Below are 26,609 nucleotides of genomic sequence, written 5' to 3'. Positions count from 1 at the left end.
AGCTAAAATGCCTTGTTTCAAAAAGAGGCTTTAATAAGAGGCTGCACAATGGCACGGGATAAAACCAATAAGAAACTTTTTAGTGTGAATTATGCAAAGCTACCTTAGTGCAGTCTAAGAATAAAAAACATGGTGCTGGAAATGAGAGTATTAGGTCTCTTTTAAACTTTTGAATTTGGGAAATCATTTCAACCTTGGCCAACATTTAGAGGAGTTCCAAAGAAAGAGATAATCTGTGAGAGAGACAGGTTTTGGTAAAGTTTGATGATCACAAGCCTATTAAAAGATACTAGAGGAGAACACACACTGCCTGCGGAGAAGCTGAGGATCCTCCACAGCTCCTCGCGGCCTGATGCTCCCTCACAATGAAGAAAATTCGACATTGAGAGCGATGATTCTGTCAGCAACAACAGTTTTGACAACATTCAATCAAACTTTAATCACATACTCTGAGATAATGCGCATTACACAGTTCCTCAGTGACAATGCAATGCAGTCAAGTGCCTCTGGCTGGATGGCATCTGTCATGAACAGTATCTCAACTGAATTACAACAGGTAAAATCTAATATAGCGTTTTATATATTTATTCCAAATGATAGCGGAACTACAAATAATGAACGATGTGTTCATATTGTTTGGATACTTCTCTGAGACTGGTTGACATTACCAAAATAAATTATTCCCCACCTACAATATAGATGATGTCAAGGCAGTAGTGGCAGACTGTTCTTCTAGATAATATTCAATTGGAATTTGCATGCATGTTTTTTCAAGCAAAGTCTTGCAAAGATTTCAATCAATCAGTAGCCCAGCCTTAAAAGTGTAAAAGGTAATATACATAAAACCTACATTATTTTCTCCATTTGTGATTTTTTCTTTGTATCACAACAGTCAGGAAAACTACGAGCAGCTTCTGCTTTGCAGCTCCCGGTGTTGCATGAATGAATAAATATATGAATTTTTAATTTCTGTGTTTGGACATTTATATGACCCATCTTTCATGGGATTATCAGACACAATAAGCCAAATGTCACCTAACATCCGGATCAACCAGACTTAGACGTAAGTGCTCAAACAAACATACGCATAAGGCTCCTCGAATATAACGCCCAAGGAGATATTTCACTATGGAAACATAAAAACACATGAGCACAGCCCATTAAAACCCAAGTCATAAATAAATCCAGACAAATCAAACACTACTTCTGCATCCATTAGTGCCAAATGTTTTAAATGTGACCAAGTTCATATCTAGTAGTCTGTAACCCATATAACGCACTCTCTGATATAGCCATATGCCACTTTTGCCCTGCGTTCTCATGCTTTAGAAATGCATTAAGAAAATGCAAAAAGAAAGCGTTTAATTAAAGCTCCATTCTCATTCTGCCTCACATCTAAAACTGAAAGATTAACATTTTTTATACAACGGTTGTCATAAATCATGATATGAAGGACAAGATAAAATGAAGTGAATTCCGCTCTCCATCTCATTTAGCTCGTAATGTTCGCAGATTCTTTCATCTTCGGTCACACCTCTGTGTCTTCCCATTTCAATATGTAATGGCAATACTCCACATCTTAACTGCGCACAGAGTGTGAAACTGATGTCACACTCGCTTCTCCCTGATAAAAAATAATGGACTAAAGTTAAAATCACAACTACAACCTTTCTTTCTTTCCATTATACTTGACCACATTTAGCTTTTCGCCTGCAGTCCGCCTCTGGTGCAATCTACTCAAGGTTTCATGCATAAAACAAGTGATAGGCAGGGGAATTTCACATATTATTTTCAAAAGACTCCACATCTCCGCACTAAGTGTCACATCCAACTCCTGTCAAACGCTGCTGTTTGCAGAGAGACAGGAGTTTTAGAAGATGCAATTTTACCTGCTGAAAGCTGAAGTGAAAAAGTTTTCCGCAGCATAGTTAGTCATTGTTAATGATGCTTGTCAGGACGAACCGTCCCCATGAAGTTTATGTATTACAGGGGACATCTTACAAGAGCCTAAGAGGTTTCCACACATGTACTGAGGCATATAAGCTTCCAGTACATGGAGTTCACTTTTAAGCGTGACTGAGTCTTGTAGGTGTTTTATTAGAGTGTTTCAGTGCCTCGGGATAAATGTTTCATTATATCATCGTCCTACTCTTCTGAACTGCAAGAAATGTTCTATGTTTAAACACCAGCCCTCGTGTTTATTGGCAGAATACATTAAATCTATTTATCAGTCCTTTGCTCAGAGCAAACATTTATGGTGAGGCACTTCAGGCAAAAAGTGTTTTTTTTTTCTTTTTTTGGTGTCTGTAGCTCAGGAAGTAAAGCAGGTCATCTACTTATTTGAAGGTTTGTGGTTCGATCCTTGGCTCCTCCAGTCTGCATGCCAAATATCCTTGGGCAAGATCATAACCCCAAGATCATAAGTTGCTCTCCGATGCATTCACTGGAGTATGAATGCGTTTGAATGGTAGATAGAGGCACTTAAGCATATAAAATAGAGCTTGTGTGAATGGGTGAATGAGGCATATTGTATAAAGTGCTTTGGGCGCTGCGGCAGAGTAGAAAAGCGCCATTTAAGAATCAGTCCGATCATATCTATTACCTGAACTGTTTATACCTGTATAACAGTTTCAAATAAAAATGTATAGCTTTTCACAACATATAAAATCACCAGCCACTATATTAGTTAGACGTGTTCAACAGCTTGATGATGCAAACATCTAATTAGTGAACCCAACAACAACAACCAAATGCATTTAGACATTTAGACACGGTAAAGACAACCTGCTGAAGAACACCAGAATGGGGGAAGAAATCGATTTAAGTGACTTTGAATGTGGGAAGGTTGTTGTTCCCAGGGAGGCTGGTCTGAGTATTTCAGAAACTGCTGATTTACTGTGATTTTCCCACACAACCATCTCTAGGGTGTACAGGGAATGGTCTGAAAAAGAGAAAATATCCAGTGAGCGTTAGTTCTCAGGGAGAAAATGCTTTGTTGGTGCCAGAGCTCAGAGGAGACCAGTCGGACTGCTTTAAATGGATAGGAAGAGAACTATAACTCAAATAACCATTCATTGCAACCAGAGTATGCAGAAGGGCATCTCTGAATGCTCAACATATCAAACCTTGAAGCAGATGGGCTACAGCAGCAGACGACCACATGAGTGCTGCTCCTGTCAGTTAAATACAGGTAAAGGGAGGCTACAATTTTCACAAGCTCACCAAAACTGGACAAGAGAAGATTGGAAAAATGTTGCTTTAACATGAAAGCATGGATGCTTCCTGCCTTCCATCAACATTTCAGGTTGCTAGTTGTGTTTGGATAGGTTTTCTTGGCACACTTTGGGGTTCTTAGTCCCGACTGGGCATTGTTTAAACACCACAGCCTACCTGAGTATTGTTGCTGACCCCGTCCAAGTTTTTATGACCACAGTGTGCCCATCTGACCCATGTCCCAAAGCTCAAATAACCTCAAACAAGTTTACTGAATATGACAACGAGTTAACTGTGCTCAAATAACCTCCAGTGTTACCAGATCTCAATCCAATAGAGCACCTTGGAAGAGGAAACACATCATGGATGTGCAGCTGACACTATCATGTCAATATGGACCAAATTCTCTGGGGAATGATTCCAGCACCTTATTGAATTTATGTCACAAAGAATTATGGCAGTTCTTAAGGCAAAAGGAAGTCCAACCCAATACGATCTGCGTGTAGATAAAAAAAAATCAGTCTGGCTGTGAAAGTATTTTCTAATTTATGCCGTGATAAAAAGTGAACTTAATTTTCCCTCAGTAAAAACCTTTGACTCTAATATGTCAACAAAATGTCACAAGAATAAGTGGGATTTATCCAATATTCATGTAGCTGTAATGGTAATATCCGCAGATTAACAGATATGTAAATAGATAATGCATCGTTTACATATTTAAAACCTTATTTGCAATACACTTTTTTTGAAATAATAAACTGGAGAGGTTTCATGCTGATTTGATCTGGATGCAGGTGACTTTCATAGTAATTAACTTGAGAGTGGTGAGTATCCGTCTGAGCACATGCAGGTGCACAGTAGATGCTCAGTGATCTTTAGTGTTTTTGCGTGGTTTTTCTCTACGATGCCTGAATGGGCAAACACGGGGAGGGGGTGTCACAGGTGTGGGAAATGAGGGTATCTAAATGGTGTGGGCTTTAAGAAATTCCACTCCTGCTGCAAAACAACATTAGGTCAAAGAGTCAAAGGCACTATCAGCTGGTGTCATGTCAGCCTGGTATTATTAGAAAGCATTTGATATTTGAAAGAGAGATTAGTCATATATGACTGGTTGCGTGGCCACATCTGCACATGAAAAGACAACAGGGCAAGGTATTAGAAAGTGAGGATGCGCTCAAATGCGTCACGCTGAGACTCATTTAGCCGCCAATTGTATATTTCCACGCATATCTAAACACAAGCAATTACACACATGGCACCGATCTAATCCAATCCCCTAATTACACTATTTCTGTATTTTGACATTACTTACAGGGAGGTAATCATATAGGCATCCTTTGAGCCAGTAAGTACAGTTTAAGCAGTAACAGATGTGAGGAAAGCGGGCTGAAAACTTAAGCATAAGTCGGCTGAAAAGACAGAAAAGTTAGCATCCCTTCAACTTGACTTCACTGCAGCTTTTGCAAGGGATTTTATCAAGACATGCTCGGGCACTTCTCACTAGCAGTGGCTGGGGAGTAAGCAGAAATGCACCCTCAAAGGCCATTACGCCAAGCTGCTGCAGTGTGAACCGGAGGTGTGTGCGAGGCAATGATCCAGTGCGAGGAAAGAGTTAACTGCATAAGGGGGAAAGATAAACACATTACTGCTTCGCTAGTCGCCGCAAGTAACATAATGAACTCCTAATCGCTGCTGAGGGTGTAATTCATCTATGAAATCAGCAGCAAATTGAGATGAGGAAAATCAGCTTCTGATCCATCTCATGTGGTAGCTTAGCAGGAAGGATATTGAACGGCGTGCCTCTCAAAAGGTTAGGAGCAACACTTTCCTGTCAGCATCGATATTCTGTCAGTGGAAAACTTCTCCTTGGCTTCGTCTCGTACTCACGGGCCTGCTGAGAAGCACGCGCGTCCAGCGGATGAACGTATTTGTATTCTGCGCAGCGCTGGCCAGATAAGCAATGACTAGCAGAGAAGGTCGGAGTGTCATATTCTCAATCAACTCCAGTAGCACACAATGTCAACTGCTTTGTTGAGTAGAGTGCAGCTGTCAAGAGATGGAATGTGTTGAATCAAATTTCTATTTACCCCCTCATTTCTCTCTGCATTCCTTCTCCTCTTGGTCCTCATCGTTCTCGTCTTCCACCTTTCCACCTGCCCAAACTGCTTGTCTCCCTCTCCAGAATAAAGCGTAATAGTATATGTTGGGCCCCAGGCATGAGAGCCAAAATAGCATCTGGAGCTGCCAGCATCCCCTTGTGTATCCCTCTCAGGCATTCAAGGATTCTGGTGCTTACCATCAGCCCTTCCTTTGTCTTTACATGTCTATTCCCTGAATGTCTGAGCTATGTAAATATGAACTCAAAAAGAAAAGAAATCCATAAATCACGTAGTCACTAAATGTATGTGTGTGTTTGCACGAATATGCACATACATGAATATGTTTGAACAAGATAAAAACGGGGCCAAAGAAATCCAACCACCCATCCATCCTCTTCTGCTTATCATTATCAGGGACGCAGGGGGCTGGAGCCTATCCCAGCTATCATACGGCGACAGGCAAGGTACATCCTGGACAGGTCGCTAGGGCTAACACAGAGAGACAGATAACCATTTTCACTCGCATTCACATCTATGGGCAATTCAGATTCACCAATTAACCTAACTCCACTACTGGGGATAGCGGGGCTAAAGAAATGAAAGTGAAATGTGTGAGGAGGGAGAAAGAGACAGACAAAAGAGAAGTCTGGTGACAAAGAGAGAGAGAGAGAAATGACTCACCTTCTCCGCTGACTGTGCTGTGCCAAAGAAAATCGGGATGAAGGCCAGCCAGACGATGCAAGTTGTGTACATAGTAAAACCAATGGGTTTGGCTTCATTGAAGTCTTCTGGTACATCCCTCGTCTTGATAGCGTAGATAGTGCAGGTCACCATCAGCAGGATGCTGTAACCCAGGGAGCAGATTATCTGTAGGTCTGTGATGTCACACTTGAGCACTCCGCGGGCCAGCCTGGGGTTTATGGTTTTCTGTTCATCGTAGTCGATGATAGTGTTTGGAGGGTCAACAGCAAACCACACCAGCACCCCCAGCAGCTGCACGCAGATTAGACTGGAAGTGATAGCAATCTGGGAGGTGGGGCTGATGAAGCGAGGAGCTGTCACTGTCTGCTTCCCCTGCTCGAAGATCCGATAAATACGGTTGGTCTTAGTAAGCAGTGCGGCGTAGCTGATGCACATGCCCAGGCCCAGAAAGATCCTCCTGAAGGCACACACGGCTACGTCAGGCTTGGCGATCATGAGGAACGTGATGATGTAACACAGGAAGATGCCAGTTAGCAAGACGTAGCTCAGTTCTCTGCCCGATGCCCGCACGATAGGCGTGTCATTGTAGCGGATGAAAGTTGCCATGACAAAGATGGTGGCGATGATGCCAAGCATGGCCAGGAAGACGGGGATAATAGCCCAAGGGGAATGCCACTCCAGCTTGACAATGGGAATAGGTTGGCAGCTTGTTCTGTTGGAGTCCGGCCTCATGTCATAGGCACACAGTCTGCAGGAAGTTTCATCGTACTGGTACTGGTAGCCATCGCAGAGCTCACAGTGCCAACAGCACGGCATGCCCTTTACTTTCTTCTTCCTCTCTCCAGTTTTGCAGGGCAGACTGCACACAGAGATAGGCACCTCCTGCTCCCCATCTGGCCACTGAAGCTCCTCCAGCTGGGAAAAATGTGAGACACCACAGGATAAGGGGTTAGCAACAGTGAGATAAGCAAGTGATACCATGTGGGTATTGGTAAGCAGCTGTATTTTGAGGCAACATAACATTAAATTATGATTTTCCTTATTTTCTGCCATACATATACACTGCTACAAGGGTGGATACTCATAATAAACACGGCCAAAGTGTTTGAAAGCTTTTGTTCAAGTAATCCCCTGAACTAAAAGCCCCCTTGATGTATTGAAACAGTTAATAAGGTGTCTTATCGCATCATATTAACTTCTCACTTGTTGCTATATTCTCAAGCTTATGAAGTTGCATTGCAAAAACAAAGTTCAATGCAGTCTAAACGGTAGGGAGGGAAAATGTGTAGAAAAAAAAATGATGAACCTAATACAGCACAACATCTTTCCTGCCAATTTCTTGGAGGGATTGCCTTTTCTAATACTTGAAAGTAATTGAAATCACCATGGCAACAGAGCCTACCTTTGTTCAGTGAAATAAAAATAAAGTGATGTGAAATGCAAAAGACATTATGTTTTAATACAGGAGCCAGTGAGGTATGAAATACGTGATGAGAAGGAAGGAGAATGGGATTTGGGATTGCAAAATGCTTCGGTTAGACTTTGCACAGCCATTTCTAGTTATGATTGAAAAGTGCAGTATACAGACACACTATCTGAAGGTCTAAACCAAAGAGGCCCAAAGGTGTTTCATGATTTAAGCTCAAACTATAGCTTCGATGTACAAGCCAGCCCTTTAAAAAAAAAAAATCCAAGAAGAAATAGAATTTTAAGACTCTTACATATTTTGCTAGGGAGTTAAAAAAAGAAAAACTTTCAAAGTACTCTGAGCTGATCTTTTTATTTATTATGAAAGTATACTGATCCGTGACTTTAAAAGAAGCAGAAGATAAAAGATACACCAACACGCTTTCGCGGCAATATCAGTCATCAGCAGTATCACAGAACTAAACCGAGTCCAACAAAAACAAAAGGCATTCGTATTCTGGGGCGCAAGTTTTAAGCCTGAAATACATCAATGTGTCGAGGTGTATAGCGCAACATAACAATCACATGAAAATGAAGAGGGATTGAATTTAGTGATTATTTTTTGTAGCGTGCTTTGATGTTAAGTGTATTCATGACTTAAAGACTCCCTGTCGAGTTTCTGACTTCCTTGTTGTTGCGTGTCCTCATTTTGTTTGTCTCAAGTGTACTCATAAAGACGCACACCAATATGCATGTGTAGTTTAGCCGACGTGTTCCCACTGTTTCGCTTATCCGGTGCAGATGATGGCAAAGAAGACAATTGGTTGTTTAAGGGAGATGCACATACATTACAGACTTTTTTCTCCTGGCCCATTACGGGGCTTCAGGGTTGGCCATAACTGTGCCAGAAATCATGCGATTACTTCCAGAGTCACAATTTTGACTGCTTAAGTGCTTTCGCACTGAGAAGTAAGGCTAAATGCAGTGCATCACATTTTCCTGGCTCGTGCAATCATAACTGTCAAAATTTGAGTGTGTAGAACTGCACACATCTCACACTCAATGGCTGTCAGCTTGGCCATCCAACAGCTTTTACCGAGAAAGCTCGTGAGTACTGATGCCAGTGCAGCGCGAGCTAACAATGAAAGATTTACTAGCTTTACTTTTTTTTAGGCATTGACTTTGCTGGTGTTGTGGTATTGATGGTGTTAAAATGGTTTTCTTCACTGTAGAAGAAGTTAGTACTATGTTTGGTTAAATGTTCAACTTGTGAGCGCTATCGAGACAGTCATAGTTAAATGCTGCCGTTGTCATTCCCCATAATTTCGCGACACTTTGCTGTCAAATTAAATCTCTCAACGTATTTTCCTTTTTTTGTGGTTTGTTTTTTTAAACCGTTTGATCAACAAGAATGTGTTTCATGCTTGACTTAATAAGATAATAATATCTGCATTACAATGAGGGTGATTATCATTTATTAGACTTCAGTGATACGCACAGTGCGTTTTAGTCCGTCGGACTGAATGTTTGTTTTTACAGAAAATCTCTACAAGGCAGCATCAAAGACCAGCAACATTTAGGAAAAGATTATCTGTTTTTTTCTTATTTACTTATTTATTTTTGGCTCACCTGCTCAATAAATATGAAGATCGAGCCTGCAGCCTGTTATCTTAACTTAAACCAGAGACATCACATCTAATACTTATGTGACTGCCAGACTTAAGGAAAACACAAGAAATCCTTCATCATCCGCAAACATCAATTTATCAAATGTACCATTACTTTTCTTTTTTTGTAAGGTTTAGAGAAACAAGATATAATGAGACAGTTAGTGAAATCTTTTTTTTTTGTCCTTGCTTCCTGCAGCTCAAACATTTCTAAGGAAATATTTTGACATTTTTGAAAATACACTATTTGTTGCAGTCTTTCTGTAGACTCAAATGGGCTTTAACATATCAACAAAACAAAAAACACTTGTTACAAACTTCAAACACTTATGGCTTTACAGTCAGACTCTTTAAGATTAACATGGATTGGTTTTAAAAAATTGCACCAGGTGCAAATACCATCACATATGACATGAGTCTGGCATCACCTCAGGTGATAGCATCACCTCCTCCACATGTGGCAACTGCCATTAATTGCACATGCAGATATGCACCCCACTCGCACACAAACGCGCACTCTCACACAGCTGCAGTGTGTTTGCGATGTGTGCACCTGTATGACGAATGTGTTGTTTCTGTGCTGTCTGGGTAGATTATCATCTGCCATTTATCTGAGGGCATGAAGGTGCCACTTGTTATTTGGACAATGAATGGTGCTCTCTGGAAAACCTCCCGATTACACACAGTGTGGAAACAGTAATGAGACCAACAGCTCTGTTGCCATGGAGACCAGAAACAAGATTTTTGACACCTTGGACTTGCTATGGAGGCTGCTATTTGGGTTTTGTTTTATTTGTTAATTTTACAGTTAATTTGAGTTTCTGCGAGCTGGAACAGCATCGCATTGAATTTCTTTATTGATCATCGCAGAGTGTATCAGGGTGCTCGTTCCAACGAAACCTTTAAATTAGACGGCGCTTACAGAACGCAGTAACACCTTCTTTTCTTTTTTTTTCTGCATTAGGATATAATTGTGTTGTAACAGCATTTGGTTTGTAATCACACTAAAACAGAACGAAGAAGAAATCTCCAGCAGCAGACGTTGTTCCACCTGTTCTATCAAATGCATTTGGTTTAGTTGAATTCTTGTCATCCCTGAGAACCATTATGCAAATGTTGACTCATCGGTATGTAAATGTCATGCTTTTTTTTTCTTTTCTTTTTTTTCCTAATCTGAGTTACAAAGAAATTTCAGCTCAGGTTTCATCCTATCATATGGTAAATGTCGAGCCATGTTTGCCTTGAAAAAATAAGAACTCATCAGTTTCTTTATTGCCCAGATGAATCACCTGAGCCCATTTCTCGTGTTGTGACAGTGAGATCTATTACAGTGGCATGAAACCAACTCCCTGCACTTAAAAAAGCAGCTGCAGCCTCCAGCTTTGCACCTAAACCCTATATTAGACAGTAGGTGAATTTAAGTTCCAAATGCAAAATCCATGTTGCTATTCCATGGGTTCAGCTTTCATTTGGATGTGCCAAAAATGTCAAACAACTCACACATCCACATATTTTTAGATTAATATCCTTCCCTTTCCCTGTAACGCACCCAGAGCCGTCATACGGTTTAACTTGTACTTTCATTTCATCTGATAAAATGTGATCATAGACTTTCATCGTGTAGTGCAGGAAAGCTAGCGAGCTGCAGTGGGAACACGGAAGGTGTGTATTTCAGGTGTCACCTTCCAGCGACATCTTTGGTAGCTCTCTGCTGCCACAACACAGAGTATACGGACTGACATAAGTTAGCTTCCACTGTACACCCTCAGTCCTCCAGAAGATGCAGTGAAAGAATAATGATATGCAACATCAGTGAGAGCTCAGCTAGCTGGTTTTCTTTTTATTTCCTTCTTTCTTTTTTAATATTGAACTCCCAAATCGTGTTGCTTCTGATGTATTAGTCTTGCCCAAACATTCTTTCACTGGTGGAAACATATCAGATCTTTTTAATAACATACTAAATGTGACCAACTAAAATCCTTTTATCCCTTTTCATGCACTAGATTTAAAATAGTCTGGTTTCCCTGCATATTTTTTCTTTCCTATTAAAAAAGCAGCTTTCAGGATATTTGATAACTTTTAACAGAACCAAGTTTCAATTATGGTTATAAACATTTTTTTATTAAGTCTAAAGTAACTTTGTGTAGGACTTTGGAATATGTTTAACATTTGGCTTACATTGGAGAGCAACACATCAGTTGAAATGTGTGTGCGTTTCTCTATTTGTTGCTGGAGGAAAATATAAGACCTGAAAATGATGAAATATTGTCTGCTGGGTAAAGCAAACACTTTATTTTGCATGTTAAATTGCAAACGCTCATTTTCTCCACCTGAAATACATCAATCAGAGTGGAAGTAAAAATGTCTGCACCTGATTTGTTTCCATAGTTGAGATGTAAAAAAATGCACACCTTGAGAGATTTCAATTTTGGAAAACACAAAGTCCTCGTGCTGTAGAATCGGCACACACATATCCCTTATCATCACGCATGCCAACATTTGCAAACGCATGCCTCTTGTCTGTTTCATCAGCGGCTGTAAATCATCATACCCTGAGCTGGAGGTTCTCCACCCACTGCCCTACCACTTTATACTCTGGGGTAGAGGAGTTGGTCATCTGGAACTGGAACAGGTCATAGCGTCCTGGAGCATCGCCATTCTTGTTAAACACAACAGAGGTGCCGGCACTGCCTGTGCAGAGCAGAGCAAGAGAGAAGATGCAAAAAAAAAAAAAGAAAAAGTGTTAGACGTTGGTGTGGAAAAACAAAAAACAAAAAACCCTTTACCTCGTTTCTCCCGACTCCTTGGTGGCCTACAAGGACAAAGCAAAGGAGTCTGTGTGCCTTTCTCCAAATATAAACCTCCAAAAACAAAGACGCATATCTTGAACCTTTGTGATAATAACAGACAAAAAAAGTCTAGAAAGCTACTAAGCTCCCTACTGACCACTATAACACTTTCTTACCTGCTTCCTATTCATCATCACGCCTGCACAATGCCCACTGGCAGAATATATTCTCACATTTAAAACATGGTTAGTCATGTGGACTCTCAACTCTAATATCAAGAACTGGCTGCTGCTCCTTAAAAACAGCGCACACCTCCGCAGATTAAAAGTAGTGCTGCATTTCAGTCACACTCTGGTCAACAACTGGGGACGTAAGGAGGACAAACAGGTCAGCCAAAGCCTCTTCCAGTCCCCATCCGCTCTCAGTGTGCAGCATCCAGGCTTAAGCGGTGCCCTGAAGATTTCACTAATTAGCTTCCAGATGACTGTGGACATCTGAAACATTTAAATATCTAAGGTTTTCCTTATTTGAACTTCTGCAGGCTCTCGAGCCTGTCAGTTATTTTAACACTGGTACACGTGTTAATGTGTGCACATTTTAATGCAAATGCCAGTCAACGTGAGTTCTCCTTTACAGCAGGGAGCGCTGAATGACATTAGCAGAATAAAGGTTGTACTTTATTTCATACGTGAAGTCTGCATTGTTGATGAGGTCATTTCTACCACCTCACAATGCAGGAGGGAATGAAAAAAAACTGCTGTATTTCACAAGTCTGTTCACCTTGGCAAAGCATACAGTGGTTCACGTGCACGGATGGCGATACCATTTTTGAAATGGGACAGGGGGAGCCTGATGACACTTGGCATGGGAATTAAGTACTTTAATAGCTCTGGCTATAATAAGTGAAGAGAATGGACCACGAGCATATGTCCACAACACTTTGGGAACATGTTGTTTTTTGTAACTAGAACAGAGCTTGTGGCTTTTGGATGTAAGGCCACCGCACCTTCTCCTTAGTTTTCAGCCAGAAGGGAATTTCATCTCCCTCCAGTTTATTTTTTTTTTCCAAGGACATTTGTCATTGAACACTCTACAAAAGTTTCAGGCTAAAAGTCTCTTGTTAAACAAGAAAGGCAGACGAGGCGAGAGAAAATCCAATTTCAGAGAACAAAATAACCAGCTTTTTAAATAAAATACTGTGAACAAGCACCCAAATTTTCTTTTTGACTTTGTGACACGATTGTGTATTACAAATGAAAGTTTGTGGCCCTTACAGTGTCGATGCAGAGACACGAATCTCTCCCATTTTGCGGTTATGCAAAGTGACAGCACCATATATTCCACATTACCACTACAGAAATAGCAGCAGTGGAGCCATTTGACCCACTGATGTTTCAATTTAAAAGTAGAACACTAATTCATAGGCATCTGTGTGTCAGCACAGAAAATGAAGTGGGACGGGTGTTCAGAATTAATTCAAGTGTATTGTCAAAGGCGTACTGAAAACTCTGTCGATATGAAAACCAAACCCAAACCGGGTGGGCGGCAGTCACCGTCCTGTCACTTCGGCTTCCACCAAACAGAGAGTAGACTTGTTGACACAGTGTATAAAGATGTTGACAAGGTATTGACACCAGTGAGCAAAAGCTGTCACAGGGTTAACATTCTTATTGCACGCCCCAGCAAAAATATATAGCGTGCGCAAACACACAGTCATTCAGTAAAGTCACACGCATGATTGGGCACTTGGCGCTCAGTTTCGGCTTCAGAGCAAATAATTAAGTGGCGTTTCTGTGTGCGCAGATAAAAGGACATTAGAAATTAATTTTTATATTCTATTGCCTGATATTTTCAAGGGAACAAAATGCTTTGTGTAGAATCCTAAGCGAGAATGCTGTCTATGATGAAAGATTTATGCATTTGCATGTGGCTCTGAACTAAGACATGACAAAAGTGTACTGCTGCTGTGCGGTGCAGAGCAGTGTGGGTGGACTAGGGATCCACTGCTGTGTTTCTCTCGCATCATTATTCTCTCCTCTTTTTTTTTCCCTTCTGCCTCTCATTCTTCAGCTCTGTGACTCCAGCACGGTGGGGAGATCAACAAAGGAGGTTTACACTCCTTGGCTCTCAAACACGCGTTAGCAGCGGCACACACACACAGGATAATGTGCATGGTTCCAGTCTAAATGCAATAAGGGGCAGCGAGATACGCCTGACAGAGCACCAACAGAACAACCAGTTATAAAAAGGTGTGAGATACAACAAGGCAGGAAGAGGCTGTGGAGACTGAAAATGGAAAATCTTATTTTTGGTTCACATGAACTTCTTTATTTGTCATTACCAAAATGAAATGTTTTCTAAGGCCAAATGACAGAAAAGTCAGCAGCATGAATCCAGATGGTTATCGAGGTTGGGCAACAGCTTGTCAATCCAGTGCATGAATCTGCACTTGGTTAAGGCCTTCTTGAAATATTTATATTGCTCTGTCGTTTGCATATAGTCTGCTGCTTTAGTTCCACCTTAAACTCAGAGGGCTTCCTGCCTGCTGGAACTCTGCACTGCTGCCATAGCGACAGTGTTAAAGAAAGGCAGGCGGCTCTTTAGCCTTTAGCTCAATAACACAAGTTTGCTTTCACACTTTTTTAGTATAGAAGTATTTATATGGTGTAATTAACCTTGTTAAATTTCATCACTGCAATGCTTAGTGTCAACCAAGTTTCACATATACATACTTTTAATGCATCGGGATAATTTTAGTGCATAATATCACATATTACCCTTAATATTTCTACTGATATAATTTAATTTTCAATGTCAAGAAATATGAAGAAAATAAAGCACTGATTTAATAAAAAGTATTATCTGAAATCACAGCTTTCATACTGAAATCAACTTCTGCAGCCAGAGCCTTGCATTTTTTTCAGTTCCTCAGTGTTTACCAAAGTCTATTTTTAATGCACTGAATATGTTGCTTCATTATGATGAGCCTTGATCTTATATACACCAGCCTGCTGCTGTAAATACTCACTATAGCACCAAACATCCATCCATCTGCAATTAATACTAGTCCTTTAGTACCTGAAATATATGTAATAGATAGATATTTTCTTAGAAACATTAAAAGTTTGTAAAAATCGCATGTTTTCAGTGACAACAGTGAGCTTGGTGATATCCTACGAGTTGAATTTTTGCATTTCATCATTTTGCAAAAAATTATTTACAGAAAAGATTCTTTACGTGACGCCTACAGGTCAAAGTTGGTCCTTTTGGTGACCATACTACTTTATTCACCCACTGTTTATGTCATACATTTATACAGCAATGCAGGACAGGACTAATTTCTTCTGATACAGCAGCTATAGCACACTCAATCGTCCTAACACTGTCAAATACAACCGGTATTGAAAACTGCAACAGCCATTTCACTGATGGTTAAAAAACTATAAAGAAGCAGAAAATAAAAACCCATCCTCTGAATAGACGCATTTCAAATGCTAACAAAAACTGTTTGACGATTCCCTTTTTCCTGTGCAGCCCTCAGTCAAATGCTGCCTCCCAAAATTGGCACTCATTCATTAAACCTGGTTCTCAAAGTTTTGATGAATGCGTATTTGCAATAACAAATTTTTAAAGCAATTTAGTTTGGTCTGTTGTTGCCTGGATGATTGCAGTGTGTCATTAAATGTTTGTCTTCGCTCTACCTTAGTTAGTGTTTTGTCCTCTCTCTCTATGCTCTCTTTTTCTTTCCTCTTGTCTTTCCCTCCCCCCTCAACTGGCCACAGCAGATGGCTGCCCCTCCCTGACCCTGGTTCTGCCAGAGGCTTCTTCCTGTTAAAAGGTAGTTTTTCCTTCCCAATATCCCCAATATACCTATAAGTGCTTTCTTATATTTCTTAATTGATATGGTTTTCTACAAGATAGAGTCTTTAACTCACACCCTGACGTGACAGCTGATGTGATTTGGGGCTACATAAATAAACCTGAATTGAACTGAAATGCACTGGATAAAAAAGCAAAGAAAATCAGAGCTCTGTGGGAAAGAAAAAAAAGAAAGAACTGTGTTGCTCGGTGTATTACTACTTAAATAACAAAACACTGCATAATTATGGGATTGTTGTGAAAACTGTTAACTCTTCCCTAACACACGCCTTCTGTTTTGACTGAAAATGACATTGGGGGGATGGGATGTGACTGAACAACCTTATTTGAATAGATAGAACTAACACGAACAACAGGATCTCTGAGCGAATAATGAAATGAAATGGAAATTTAGTCTGATTACCACGCTAGAAATTTAATTGTTCAAATTCCTGGAGCTGCACGTGAATTAATAACAGCAGTAAATATGCGCTGCAGGTTCAAGGAAAATCAGAGGGTTGATCTCTGTTTTAGAGTAATGAATGCATTCATCTGAAAGAAAAAAGACTTGTGAAACTTTCATCTACTTTAATGTTGCAGTAAAATAATATGCGCATATTACTGTTTGAGTCATGCTTTTAAATAAATGAATCGAATGTTCCTGTTAATTTTCAGTTATAAGATAAATGTTTAAAAGACTGGGTCTCCATCCATCCATACATCTCTCTATCCATTTTCGTATGCTTATCGGTTTAGGGTCGTTGGGGTGCTGGGGCCTGTCGTGAGGTGAAGGGTGGGGTACACCCTAAACAGGTTACCAGCTCATATTAACACCCGGCCAATTTCGATTCACTAAATAAGCTACCATGCCTCTGGGCTGTGGGAGGAAGTCTGAGTACCCTGAGAGAACCCCCTCACAAGCTAGATGGCCTGTGGAATTGAACCTACAATCCACAGGAGAGGATATGCCCTTCCAAAAGGAAAGGAAATACTGCAATCTCAGGTAAATCCTTAGTACAATGTGCCTTCTGAGTAACGTAGCCAGAGGTACACTATTCCTACATATACTACACTGCAGGATTTTGTCATACTACTTAAGGAAAGTGTCATTTTTATCTGGGTCCACTTCTAAAGTTTTGAGAGAAGATTATAGCCGTGCTTGAATCACTAGGATCTAAAAGCTAGCCGAATCTTATCTAGAACATTTTGTGAAGACACCGTGTACTTCAAAAGAGCCTTTAATGATCACAGGCTGACATGCATGCCAGCAGATTTGTAATGACAAAGGTTTCTATGTTTTAAATTCGTCTCCCAGTCTCTCTTCTTCCTTTGCTCTCTGCATTTTAGAACAGCTGTCATTAAAAGCCGTTCGGCATTAATTGTTAAGGATCCTCTGATTTCTGCACAGGGATGAATAATGTAGTTATTCAAGCACAGGTAGGCCCATCAAGTATCATATCAATGCAAAATGTTACATATCTGACACATAAAAACAGAGGAGGTAGCCTGAAATGGCTTTTATGGCCATTAAGTTGGTTTTTTTCTTTCTAACTCACATGATGTGCACACAAAGCAACTAAAATACTCAGGAATTAAGTGTTAATTAAAGGAACAGTCTGACACTCATATTTTAAATATGATTAGTCTTCTTATTGCTACAAGTTCTAATAAAATACCGACATTATTTTTTGTCTTTATAACCACTTTAACACATGCACTGCTTTCTCAATACTGGCTGTATGCTGGAAATGCAAATGTCCAACTGAGTCAGATAGGATACTAAATGGTCTTGAGTTTCCTTGGATAAAGTCAGTGAACTATCTAATTGCACTCTGGTGCGAACAGTACTGATAAATATGCAATAATCCATGTGTTTTGTCTCCTGCCTTCTCTATCCAGACAGGTCCCCTCAAACCAAAACTAATTAGACTTGATTCTCCCAACACTGCCTGAAATTCATGTGTCACAACTTTTAAAGTGAGAATGTAGCTGGACAGTTGGTTGGAATATCGAGTGAAAAAAGAGGAAGCTTCTTTGTTTTTGTCCAAAACCTACCAGCACCTGTAAAGTGAACAATGCTGACCCTGCTTTTGCTTTGTTATCTACCAGAAACTTTATATAGTCTTTCCTCATGGCCCAGCAGTAATCCACAAAACCGTAACAAAAAAAAAAGACACACTGAGAGGAACCTGGCTTTTTAAAACCACAATATGCTCAAAGATGATTAATCCATTAATGAATAAATGTTTGCACAGCTTCTCTTTCAGCTGATTCTATTATCCACTCGCTCAAAAAGAGAGCTTGAAAGATGCTGGACAGAAACCGCTCGTGCTGTTAAGTAAGACAACAGCTGCAATGTTGATAAGTAGCTGATAATTGAATTTTGACATGGTTTATTCTCAGGCGTACAAGCTTTAAATGCAGTCCAAAATTCTAAACACTTAAGCGATACCATAATTGAGTTTGTTTTTCTTACCCGCGCAGCCTGTAAACATCCGAACTTTTACAGCGTGTCACTCACCGTTGAAGCTGGTGTTGCGTATGTAGCTCAGCAGAGTTTTTCCCTCTGCTGCCTCCAACCGCGGACAAACGCCAGGATGATCAGGACATAAGTCCCGGTGCATCTTGTGGAGAGCGTGGGCCATGGCGTACACTGCGTCAATCACAAACTGCACTTTGCCTTCCTGCTCATACTTGGAGTCGATCCCGATGCGCTCCTGGCCTGAGGGAGGAAGACGAAGACGAAGACTAAGAGCCAAATGCATTATGAACCATTAGACGTTACATTCCTGCAGCTCTCCCTGTCATCTCCAGTTCCTTTTTTCATTCCTCAATTTGCCGTTTGTTGTTCTTACTTCAGTTTTGATTCTGAAGGAATTGCACCTAAAGCGACAATGTGGCTCAGGAAATAAGAAAACACATTTAATTCCCACGTGGAAGCTGGATCATGAGAAAGTGTTTATGACAAATACAGCAAATACATTTAATTACTGCAGGGCATTAGAAAGTAATAAACGCCTAATAATTGACCTCATTTGTCCCATCGGAAAGGTGATGAAGATCATGAACTTTAGACTCTTCTACAGGGCCCCCCCGCCCTTTGATACCCCCCTCCCCCGGTGGACTGCCCTTTCACTGCAGGCTGCTGTAAAGGTTCTGCCTCGTCCTGCTGCCGATACACCGACTGAATATGTAACGTACAAGCTCGACAGGATTTTTGTTGTTGTTGCAAACTCAATTGTATTTCAAAGGGTGAAATTATGGAAATTATAACAACAAAAATACTACATCTCCTTTTAATGATGATAATCATCATCATCATTATCATCATAATCGAAATATTCACACTCCTACTTAACAAAAAACAACACAAAAAAAACCTGCACCATCAAAAAGGAGACTGAACGATGATTTCCTCCTCAGTTATAGCTGCTCACAGGAGACCTGAGTGATGATAATTGGCAATACAGCATAAGTATATAAAGAATGCAGAATATTTCAATAAAATAACGAAGTTCAAAAGCGATCTGCGCTGACATTCTAGCCCATTTCTAAGAACATACATTTCTGCCCACACATGACCTTTTTGATTTTCTGAGCTCGGTACAAGCTGCTCAATGGACAGTCTTTGCAGGGAAAAAAAGCCTGTTGTTAGTATTTAATATTCATAAATATCAACTCAGCTTGCAGTTTGAAAAGAGCCAATATATAGGCATTTGTACAGCCATTTTCAGGGGAACTGAAGAAAACATAAAAGGCATTTACAGTCATTTTACAGAGCTTTTGTGGGGCTCACTAAGTGGAAGAGTATTGTCTCTGACACATGATAAAAGACACCAAACAGGCGATTATAAAGGGAACAAAATCCTTCAGGAAACAGTAATTTGTGTCACGCTGCTATTACCATCATCACGTATGCAAGCAAGATTAATAGAGCATCCCACATCACAGGCATCATCCACATGGATAATAGATGCAGTGCAATGCCTGTCACGCCGTTGGCAGGCAAGTTTAGGTAAAATGAGCATGAATCACTGTAAGAAACAAGCCTTTCATTAATACTACTAGTACTAAAGCAGAAGACATAGTTTTCTGTCACTTTCCAAGCTAAATAAATTAGTCTCTGGCTCAGTTACTGTGCTGAGCTGCCAAGGTGACTGTGTTAAGGGGGGAATTGAGGGAATATGGGATTAAAGAGTTACAGGACATTAGCCACAAGAGGAGACAGTCTGCAACTGTAGAAAGACACGTGGTGCATTATTTTTCTAATAATAAACTCTGCCTGTCCTGCACCCGCTGGATAGAAACACCTGGTGTTAGACTTTCTGGATACACAGCAGACAAAAAACAAAAAAAAACTAAACCCTAATCGTTTACCTGCAGCTTCAAGTGCAAGCAAAAGGTCAAGTTCGAATCAACCGGGCGCTGACGTGGGAGAGTGAAACTACGCATCACCTTTTTAGTGTACTGCAGAGATGCTCATAATTGGTGCGCGTACCTGTGCATTTTCGGCTGGTATCCTCTTTCTTTGAGGCGCTCAGCAGCTTGCAGTTGAAGTTTTCCTCCCAAAACTCGGCAAACCAGACATTCCTGCGATTGTTCTCGAGGGTGAGTGCAGTAAAGTATTCATCAAACCCTGGAAGAGAGGAAAGAGGAGAATGGCTCAGTTCCGGACCAATTACCAACCAATTCAGGGCTAGAGGAAATGTACTGAAACTTTAAGCTCGGTGGTGGTGGTGCAGTAGTGCTGGTTGCTAGGTGTAGGAACAACACTACTTCATCAAAATTTGACTTTAGTGGTTCCTCTTCCTCTCAAGCCCCGTGGAACTTTAATCACTTCTTTCATCTAGGAAATTACACTAATTAAAAACCAGGATGCGGAATAAATAACGCAGGGATAGTAAGTGATGCCAAAGCCCGCTTCCTCGGGCTACGAGGAGCTGTAGGTGCTGAGCAGGTTTTCTTCACTTCATAAAATCCATTACAACGGAGATGGATTGAAGGCGTGATATATTAACTTAACACATATTTCAGCAGGGCTTTGGTGCCTGTATGAAGAATCATCTTTATGAGAAATAACCTGCTGCAAACAAAAAAAGAAAGCCTGTGTGGTGATTTTTTTCTCTTTTCTGTGAAACTTTACCACCCAATGTGGGTCAGCGAAGCGAGCTGGGACAAAACTCCCCCGCAAGCACCATGGTGCAGTCATTTTTTACTGTTGTTTCTGAGCAAACAGCTCTATCTACAATGGGGTTGAACCAGTTCTGGAATTCTGAGCTGATATCTATGTTTAAAATAACAATCTGGATAATCTCTAATGGCCATAGTCACGTCCTTAGTTTTGCTTTTCTTGTCATTTCCCCTGCGATAGACTGGTGACTTGTACCTCGCCTGTCGCTCAGTCGCAGCTGCGATAACCTACAGCCCCACTGTGACCCTGCATTGGATAAGTGGAAGAAAATAGATGGATGGATGTTATTTCCCCTTTTGTGCCAGAAAAATCCAGAAATTGTCATTCCAAAAATATTGCTTTTCACTGTTTCAGTCTTTTAATTCTTCATAATGGCACATTCGAACATTTAAAATCAAATTGATGCAAAGCCACAGATAAATATCAGTCATTGCCACTGTTAAATGTCAGCATATTTGGCCGACAGGCTGATGTCGTCTGATATATTTTATAGCATCCCAAATGACTGGAGGAGAGTCTGAATTCCCCATTTTAATGTCACTGTGTATCCACTCTTTGTTATCCAGTCCCATTGGCTGAGTTGTGGGTAAAGGTAATAATGGCTAATCAGAGCTGAATGACTCAGCTGATTTTCCTTTCAAAGACCATCAATAATGCATGGTGGATTAATAATTTTCTCACTGCCTCCAGAGTGTACATTTGTCCTGGCTAGACCTCCCCTAATTAAGGAAAGCTTCATAAAACCCAGCCTTTCAAATTTCCTCAATTGTAATGATGAGTGGTTATTAGGCCTGTGACACTGAACAGAACTTAAAATAGATGGCACATGCTGTGAATATTTCTGTGGTAAATTTTGCATGTCCTGGCAAATGAAGCTATATAATTCCCTTGTTCGCTTCCATTTTCTTCAGGGCAGACTTCTTCAAACTGCAGTTTTAAAGAATAACAGAGTCGTTAATGACATTTCATTTAGACATTAATGATATAAAATGTTAAAATAGTCCAAAAAAAAATTTGTGTACTATTAAGGTTTTTCTCAAAACCACCATTAAGCGTCGCTTTTGATAACGAGGCAGTGCTTCTGTAATAATTTTAATACCTGTGATGACTTCCAGAGATGAAAAAGTTTACAGTCACTTATTTCTGTGTTTGAGAAAAGAAAAAATAAGTCATTTTATTCTAACTGACTTTAGTTTGGTCTTGTGCAATCCACAGCCAAAGATGGGAACAAGGACACGCTGGTTCTCTGCAGGATGTCAAAAGTCATTCAGAGAGATGTAGGAAATTGTTTGCTGAAGCAGAAATACATGATGCAGAGGGAGGTGAAGTGGGTAGAAAGAAAGTAAATAAAAATATGTCCTTGTTCTTAATAGTCTTTGAAGATTGCAGATTTTTGATCAGTATATGTTTAATGATGTTACAGGATTTCTACAGCATACTTTTTTCACTGCAGTCCAATCTGCTGGATGACACGACGGTTAAACGTAAAAGCCATCGTTCACTTTGATGAAACAACAAAGAACTATGATTCTGGAGCATTTTAAGATCTTTTCAGCTCATTACTTGGGTTTTATCATTTTCAATATTGACTTTTGCCTTTGAAGATGAATTCATTTTCATTAAAAACAACAATACACTACCCGTGAGGCACCCGGGAGTACTCGTGCAGCCGTTAGCAACTAGTGATTGAACACTGAACCAACCTTTGGTTAGAGCCATGACCCTAGAAAAAGGCAATATGCACCATCTGAACTTAATAAGGTTTCACGTTTATGTGACAGAACAGCAAAGACGAGACAGGAAAGTGGGGAAAAATGTACGACCTGGTTAAATGGCACAAAGAATATGTATATGTTATATGAATATGTATAATACACTGTGCTAAAACAATAAAAAAAAATTTTGGACCACCATTAAATGTAAGATTTACACCACAGTTGTCCTAAATTAACAGTACTGGTAATTACCAAAATCATTTTTTCATGTTTCTGTGATGGTTAATCTTGCAGCATGTGCAAGCTCTTTAATCAAAATTATATTTTTAAAGCTGAAATATAATTATTGTTGTTATCCATTCATTTTCAAATTTCCTGTTTAACAAAAACTCTGTAAAAAAAATTTGTAAATCACATTATGTTTTGATTAGGTTGCCAAATTACAGTTATTTACTTCCATTCCTGAATAGAAAAATTAGTTTTGAATGTTATGCTTGATTAATTTCTGATGTCTCAGAGAAGTCCAGTGTGCCGGCTCAAATTTGGCTTTATTTTTTGCCAAATATATAATAATAGAATTTTTAGTGTTTTTGACAGAGTTCTAAAATATTTGTGTTTTCTTGTTTTTATGACAGGGGGTCCAATAAATGTGTTAAGTGCTGTATGTGTTTCAGAATGTTTCAGTCAGTAACTAATGCATATTTTTAATCTGCCAAACCATAATCATTTACTCCGTAATATAGCAGTCAACATGTTTGCCTCACATGTAAAAGATCCCAGATTCAAGACTGAGAACAGACACAAACTGGGGGGAGGGTGACAAGCTAGTGTAAACCCCTGTAAAATGGGAACCTCAGAAAGGATTTCTTTCACCATCAACAAATAACACATTACATATTGCACAGCACAACCTTAACTGGAAATCCTGAAATACGCCCTGTTGTGAAGCTATTGCTTCAAACAGCTACAAGGATAAATGTGCAGGCTGCGCCACCTTTAGTTTTCCAAGACCTTATGGATAAATGGGAAAGGGGCTCTTTCTGTCACAATCAATGATAGTGAATGAGAATATATATATGGATATGCTAAATCAATTTCAGTGTGTAATAGTGCCAGAGCAGTACAGTTCAATATGTTATACAGAATGCATATATCTCCCAACTGTAGACATAATTTCCTCCCCAATTTTTCACCAATGTGCCTGAAATGCAAGAGAGAAATTGGCCTTTGGTCATGTCATAAGCTGCAAAAACACCATTCTAATGTATTATCAGACAGAATATATACTGGGCTGAAAATGGAGATGGACCAAAGTCTATTATTTTAGGTCTCCCTGGTAGATTCATCCCAATGAGAAAGAGAGGATTGTACTGTATTATTCTGAAAGGAAGAACCTCTTACTGAAGTAGATTAGTGAGAAAGAACCAAGTATTAAAGGTTGGCATAGAGTGTCATTAGAATATCTCACAAACATATCACATTCAAAAGCAGACCAATTTGGAAAACCTATTTGAACTACTCGAGACCTAATGTATCTACCATCTGGCTGCAGAGTTTGTTTGCTAGTTTCTTTTCTAAATGTTCTGATAAATGAAGACTGATTATTGTCATTTTTGAGAAGCTAGGATGATGAGTTCTGTTTGTGGTTTACTCACATAAATGTCTTTGTTTATAGATTTCAGAATGGATCCATCCTTTTATTATAAAACTGAAAAATTTGAGGATTAAGTGTTTAAATATGTATATTTTTATAGTTTTTCAAATCATTACAGTGCAATACTTTGCACGATTATGGATATACTTATAAGCACAAACACATGGCTGGTACACCTGTTACACTTTTTTATATATATTATACAGGATATTATACACTTTTACATTTTTATATATGATTCTTACTCCTGTTTTTTTTTTTCTCTTAGTTTAGGTAAAAGTTTTTCTAGTATGTTTCTCACAGTCGGGGGGAGTATTTTTTAGCCGGAAAAAACATTTCACTGTATGTTGTACCAGCTATAACTACATGTGACAAATAAATAAAGAATTGAATTGAATTGAATAAAGAATTGAATTAAAATCAAATGCATGAATCCACCGTCTCCTGGTGAGCACTTTAAAAAGGGTGAAGCTGAAAGTACTTATTCCAATCCTAAACTAATGAATGAATTGAAATTTACTTGATAACCAAAAATAAAGGCTTCCTGTGAACACCATTGTTTTCTTATATTGGCTTGCTGTGTAAATGAGCAACTGTTGGCAAATTTATGCGTCATAAACTCAACAGGTAACAATGACAGCATTGTATTAACAGTATTTAGATTGATATCGTACTTTCTTGTTTTTAGCATTGTTGACTTTGAACTGATGAACAAATTAATCAAGCGGGGGGGGGGGGACGACACCCTTAATGAGCGAAGCAACGTAACAAAAGATGCGGTGAAGACTGTAATGTGAATATCTGTGTGCCCACCTTTAATGGACGAGCGTTTCGGCAGTATAGTGATTGCTCCCACTGCTACATCCTCAAACTGGTTGATCGGGCTGCTTTTGGACCCCCAGCTGTCAGATCCAATCCACAGGAAATGGCCCACCTGATTGGCTCTCTTGGTGGCATTGAGAACTCCCCTGCAAGAACATTCATGTTTATTAGGAGAAAGCAAAAAAGGCATGTGCAATCTAATATCTATTACACAGAGCGTCAGCCAGCTTTAAGAAGCTGTTTGGACATTACAGCCATCTCATGCACAGTTCTCCGGTTTATCTCATTAAACCTGAGACGACAGCTGTTTTGTGGGTACGTGTTTATCTGTTACTTAAAGAAAACAGACATTTTTCCTGTCTGTTTTCCTTTTTCCTTCACTTTCACATCCACTTTTTAGTCGTTCGAGCTGAATTTGCAGTTACCACAGTAAATGTTTGATTCTGTGTTTCTTTACGTAAACACTACCCATGGGGCATTGTAAATGAAACAATATCTCTGTTGCTTTGTTGTGATCTGTATTCCCACTTCTCCTCAGAGGCATGCTTGTGTTTGTGTTGTTACAGGTATGTTTGTGTTGCAGACACAGCCCGTGCACATGGTAAATCTGTGCCTCTAGCCTTTCTTCGGGAGCTGCTACTTAGAGATTAAAGACCTCGACATGGCAAATCATCAGCATGCCTGAACAGACATGGGTGAAGCCAGAATGTGCGGCGCTGCTCACCGTATGTCTTCTTCGCTGGCAAAGATGATGACTGCCCGCGAGTGCTGCGTTTCCAGCAGTTGTTGGATGGTTTTGTCGTAATCTTCCAGCTTGGGGTTGTGTGGAATTTTTACAGACTGGGCGATGCAGATTCCACCTTTTTAATGGGAGAGAAGTAAGAAATGATAAGGCCTCTGGGATGATCTCACCCATTCACCCGCTCTTACACAGAGATGTATGCGCACAAACACACAGAAAAAGCCCAAGGTCAAAATATTTGCTTTGTTTTCTTATCCTCTATGAAAATCTATGAAAACAGAGCTGAAGACTCTGCTGATTTTAATGAAGCTGTCATGCGTGCTACACAGTCTAGATTATGTATATTCTTACTGTGCCCACAGTAACATTTCACTGTAATCTGCTAACCACAATAGTATGCAATATGAAGCTCACACTGCGCCTTCTAACCGAGCATCAGTCTCAGAGTGAGGGAATTATAAACATATCAGCTATAACAAATCCAATAATCCACACCAACAGGGACATAAAGCTACAGATTTTATATTATGGATTTGGGAAAATCCAGCAGCTTGTCATTGAATTTTCATTTAAAGTCATTATCAAACAACTCTTACTGGAACCTGAACCAATCAGATAGCACAGCTGGCAATAACAAACAGAGAGCATATTAATACAGACAATAAATCACTCTCCGACGGGTCATCACTAATGAGTTTGTACTGGATGGAGGGCACTGATTGCTTTAGAGACTAACTAAATACAGCAGTT

General features: G+C 39.8%; 1 protein-coding gene across 1 annotated transcript in view; it reads right to left on the bottom strand.

Annotated features, from left to right (window-relative positions):
• Positions 1-26,609, bottom strand: part of LOC147305932 (metabotropic glutamate receptor 7-like) — a 75,706-nt gene that overhangs the window by 12,836 nt on the left and 36,261 nt on the right. Inside the window, exons 3-8 of the mRNA XM_086276374.1 lie at positions 25,842-25,977; positions 25,109-25,263; positions 20,234-20,371; positions 18,257-18,457; positions 11,640-11,779; positions 5,994-6,929 (exon numbers count right to left, since the gene is read on the bottom strand). Of these exons, the coding sequence (XP_086132500.1) occupies positions 5,994-6,929; positions 11,640-11,779; positions 18,257-18,457; positions 20,234-20,371; positions 25,109-25,263; positions 25,842-25,977 (1,706 nt within the window). The remainder of the gene's footprint in view (positions 1-5,993; positions 6,930-11,639; positions 11,780-18,256; positions 18,458-20,233; positions 20,372-25,108; positions 25,264-25,841; positions 25,978-26,609) is intronic.

This window comes from Aulonocara sp. 'chitande type north' Nkhata Bay, linkage group LG20 (genome assembly GCF_057382095.1).
Source record: "Aulonocara sp. 'chitande type north' Nkhata Bay isolate Kocher_YH1m ecotype deep benthic linkage group LG20, A_spYH_male_GT1.1, whole genome shotgun sequence".
NCBI classification, from domain to species: domain Eukaryota; kingdom Metazoa; phylum Chordata; class Actinopteri; order Cichliformes; family Cichlidae; genus Aulonocara; species Aulonocara sp. 'chitande type north' Nkhata Bay.
Note: the sequence above shows the minus strand (reverse complement) of the source record. Positions and strands in the feature narration are given on the sequence as shown.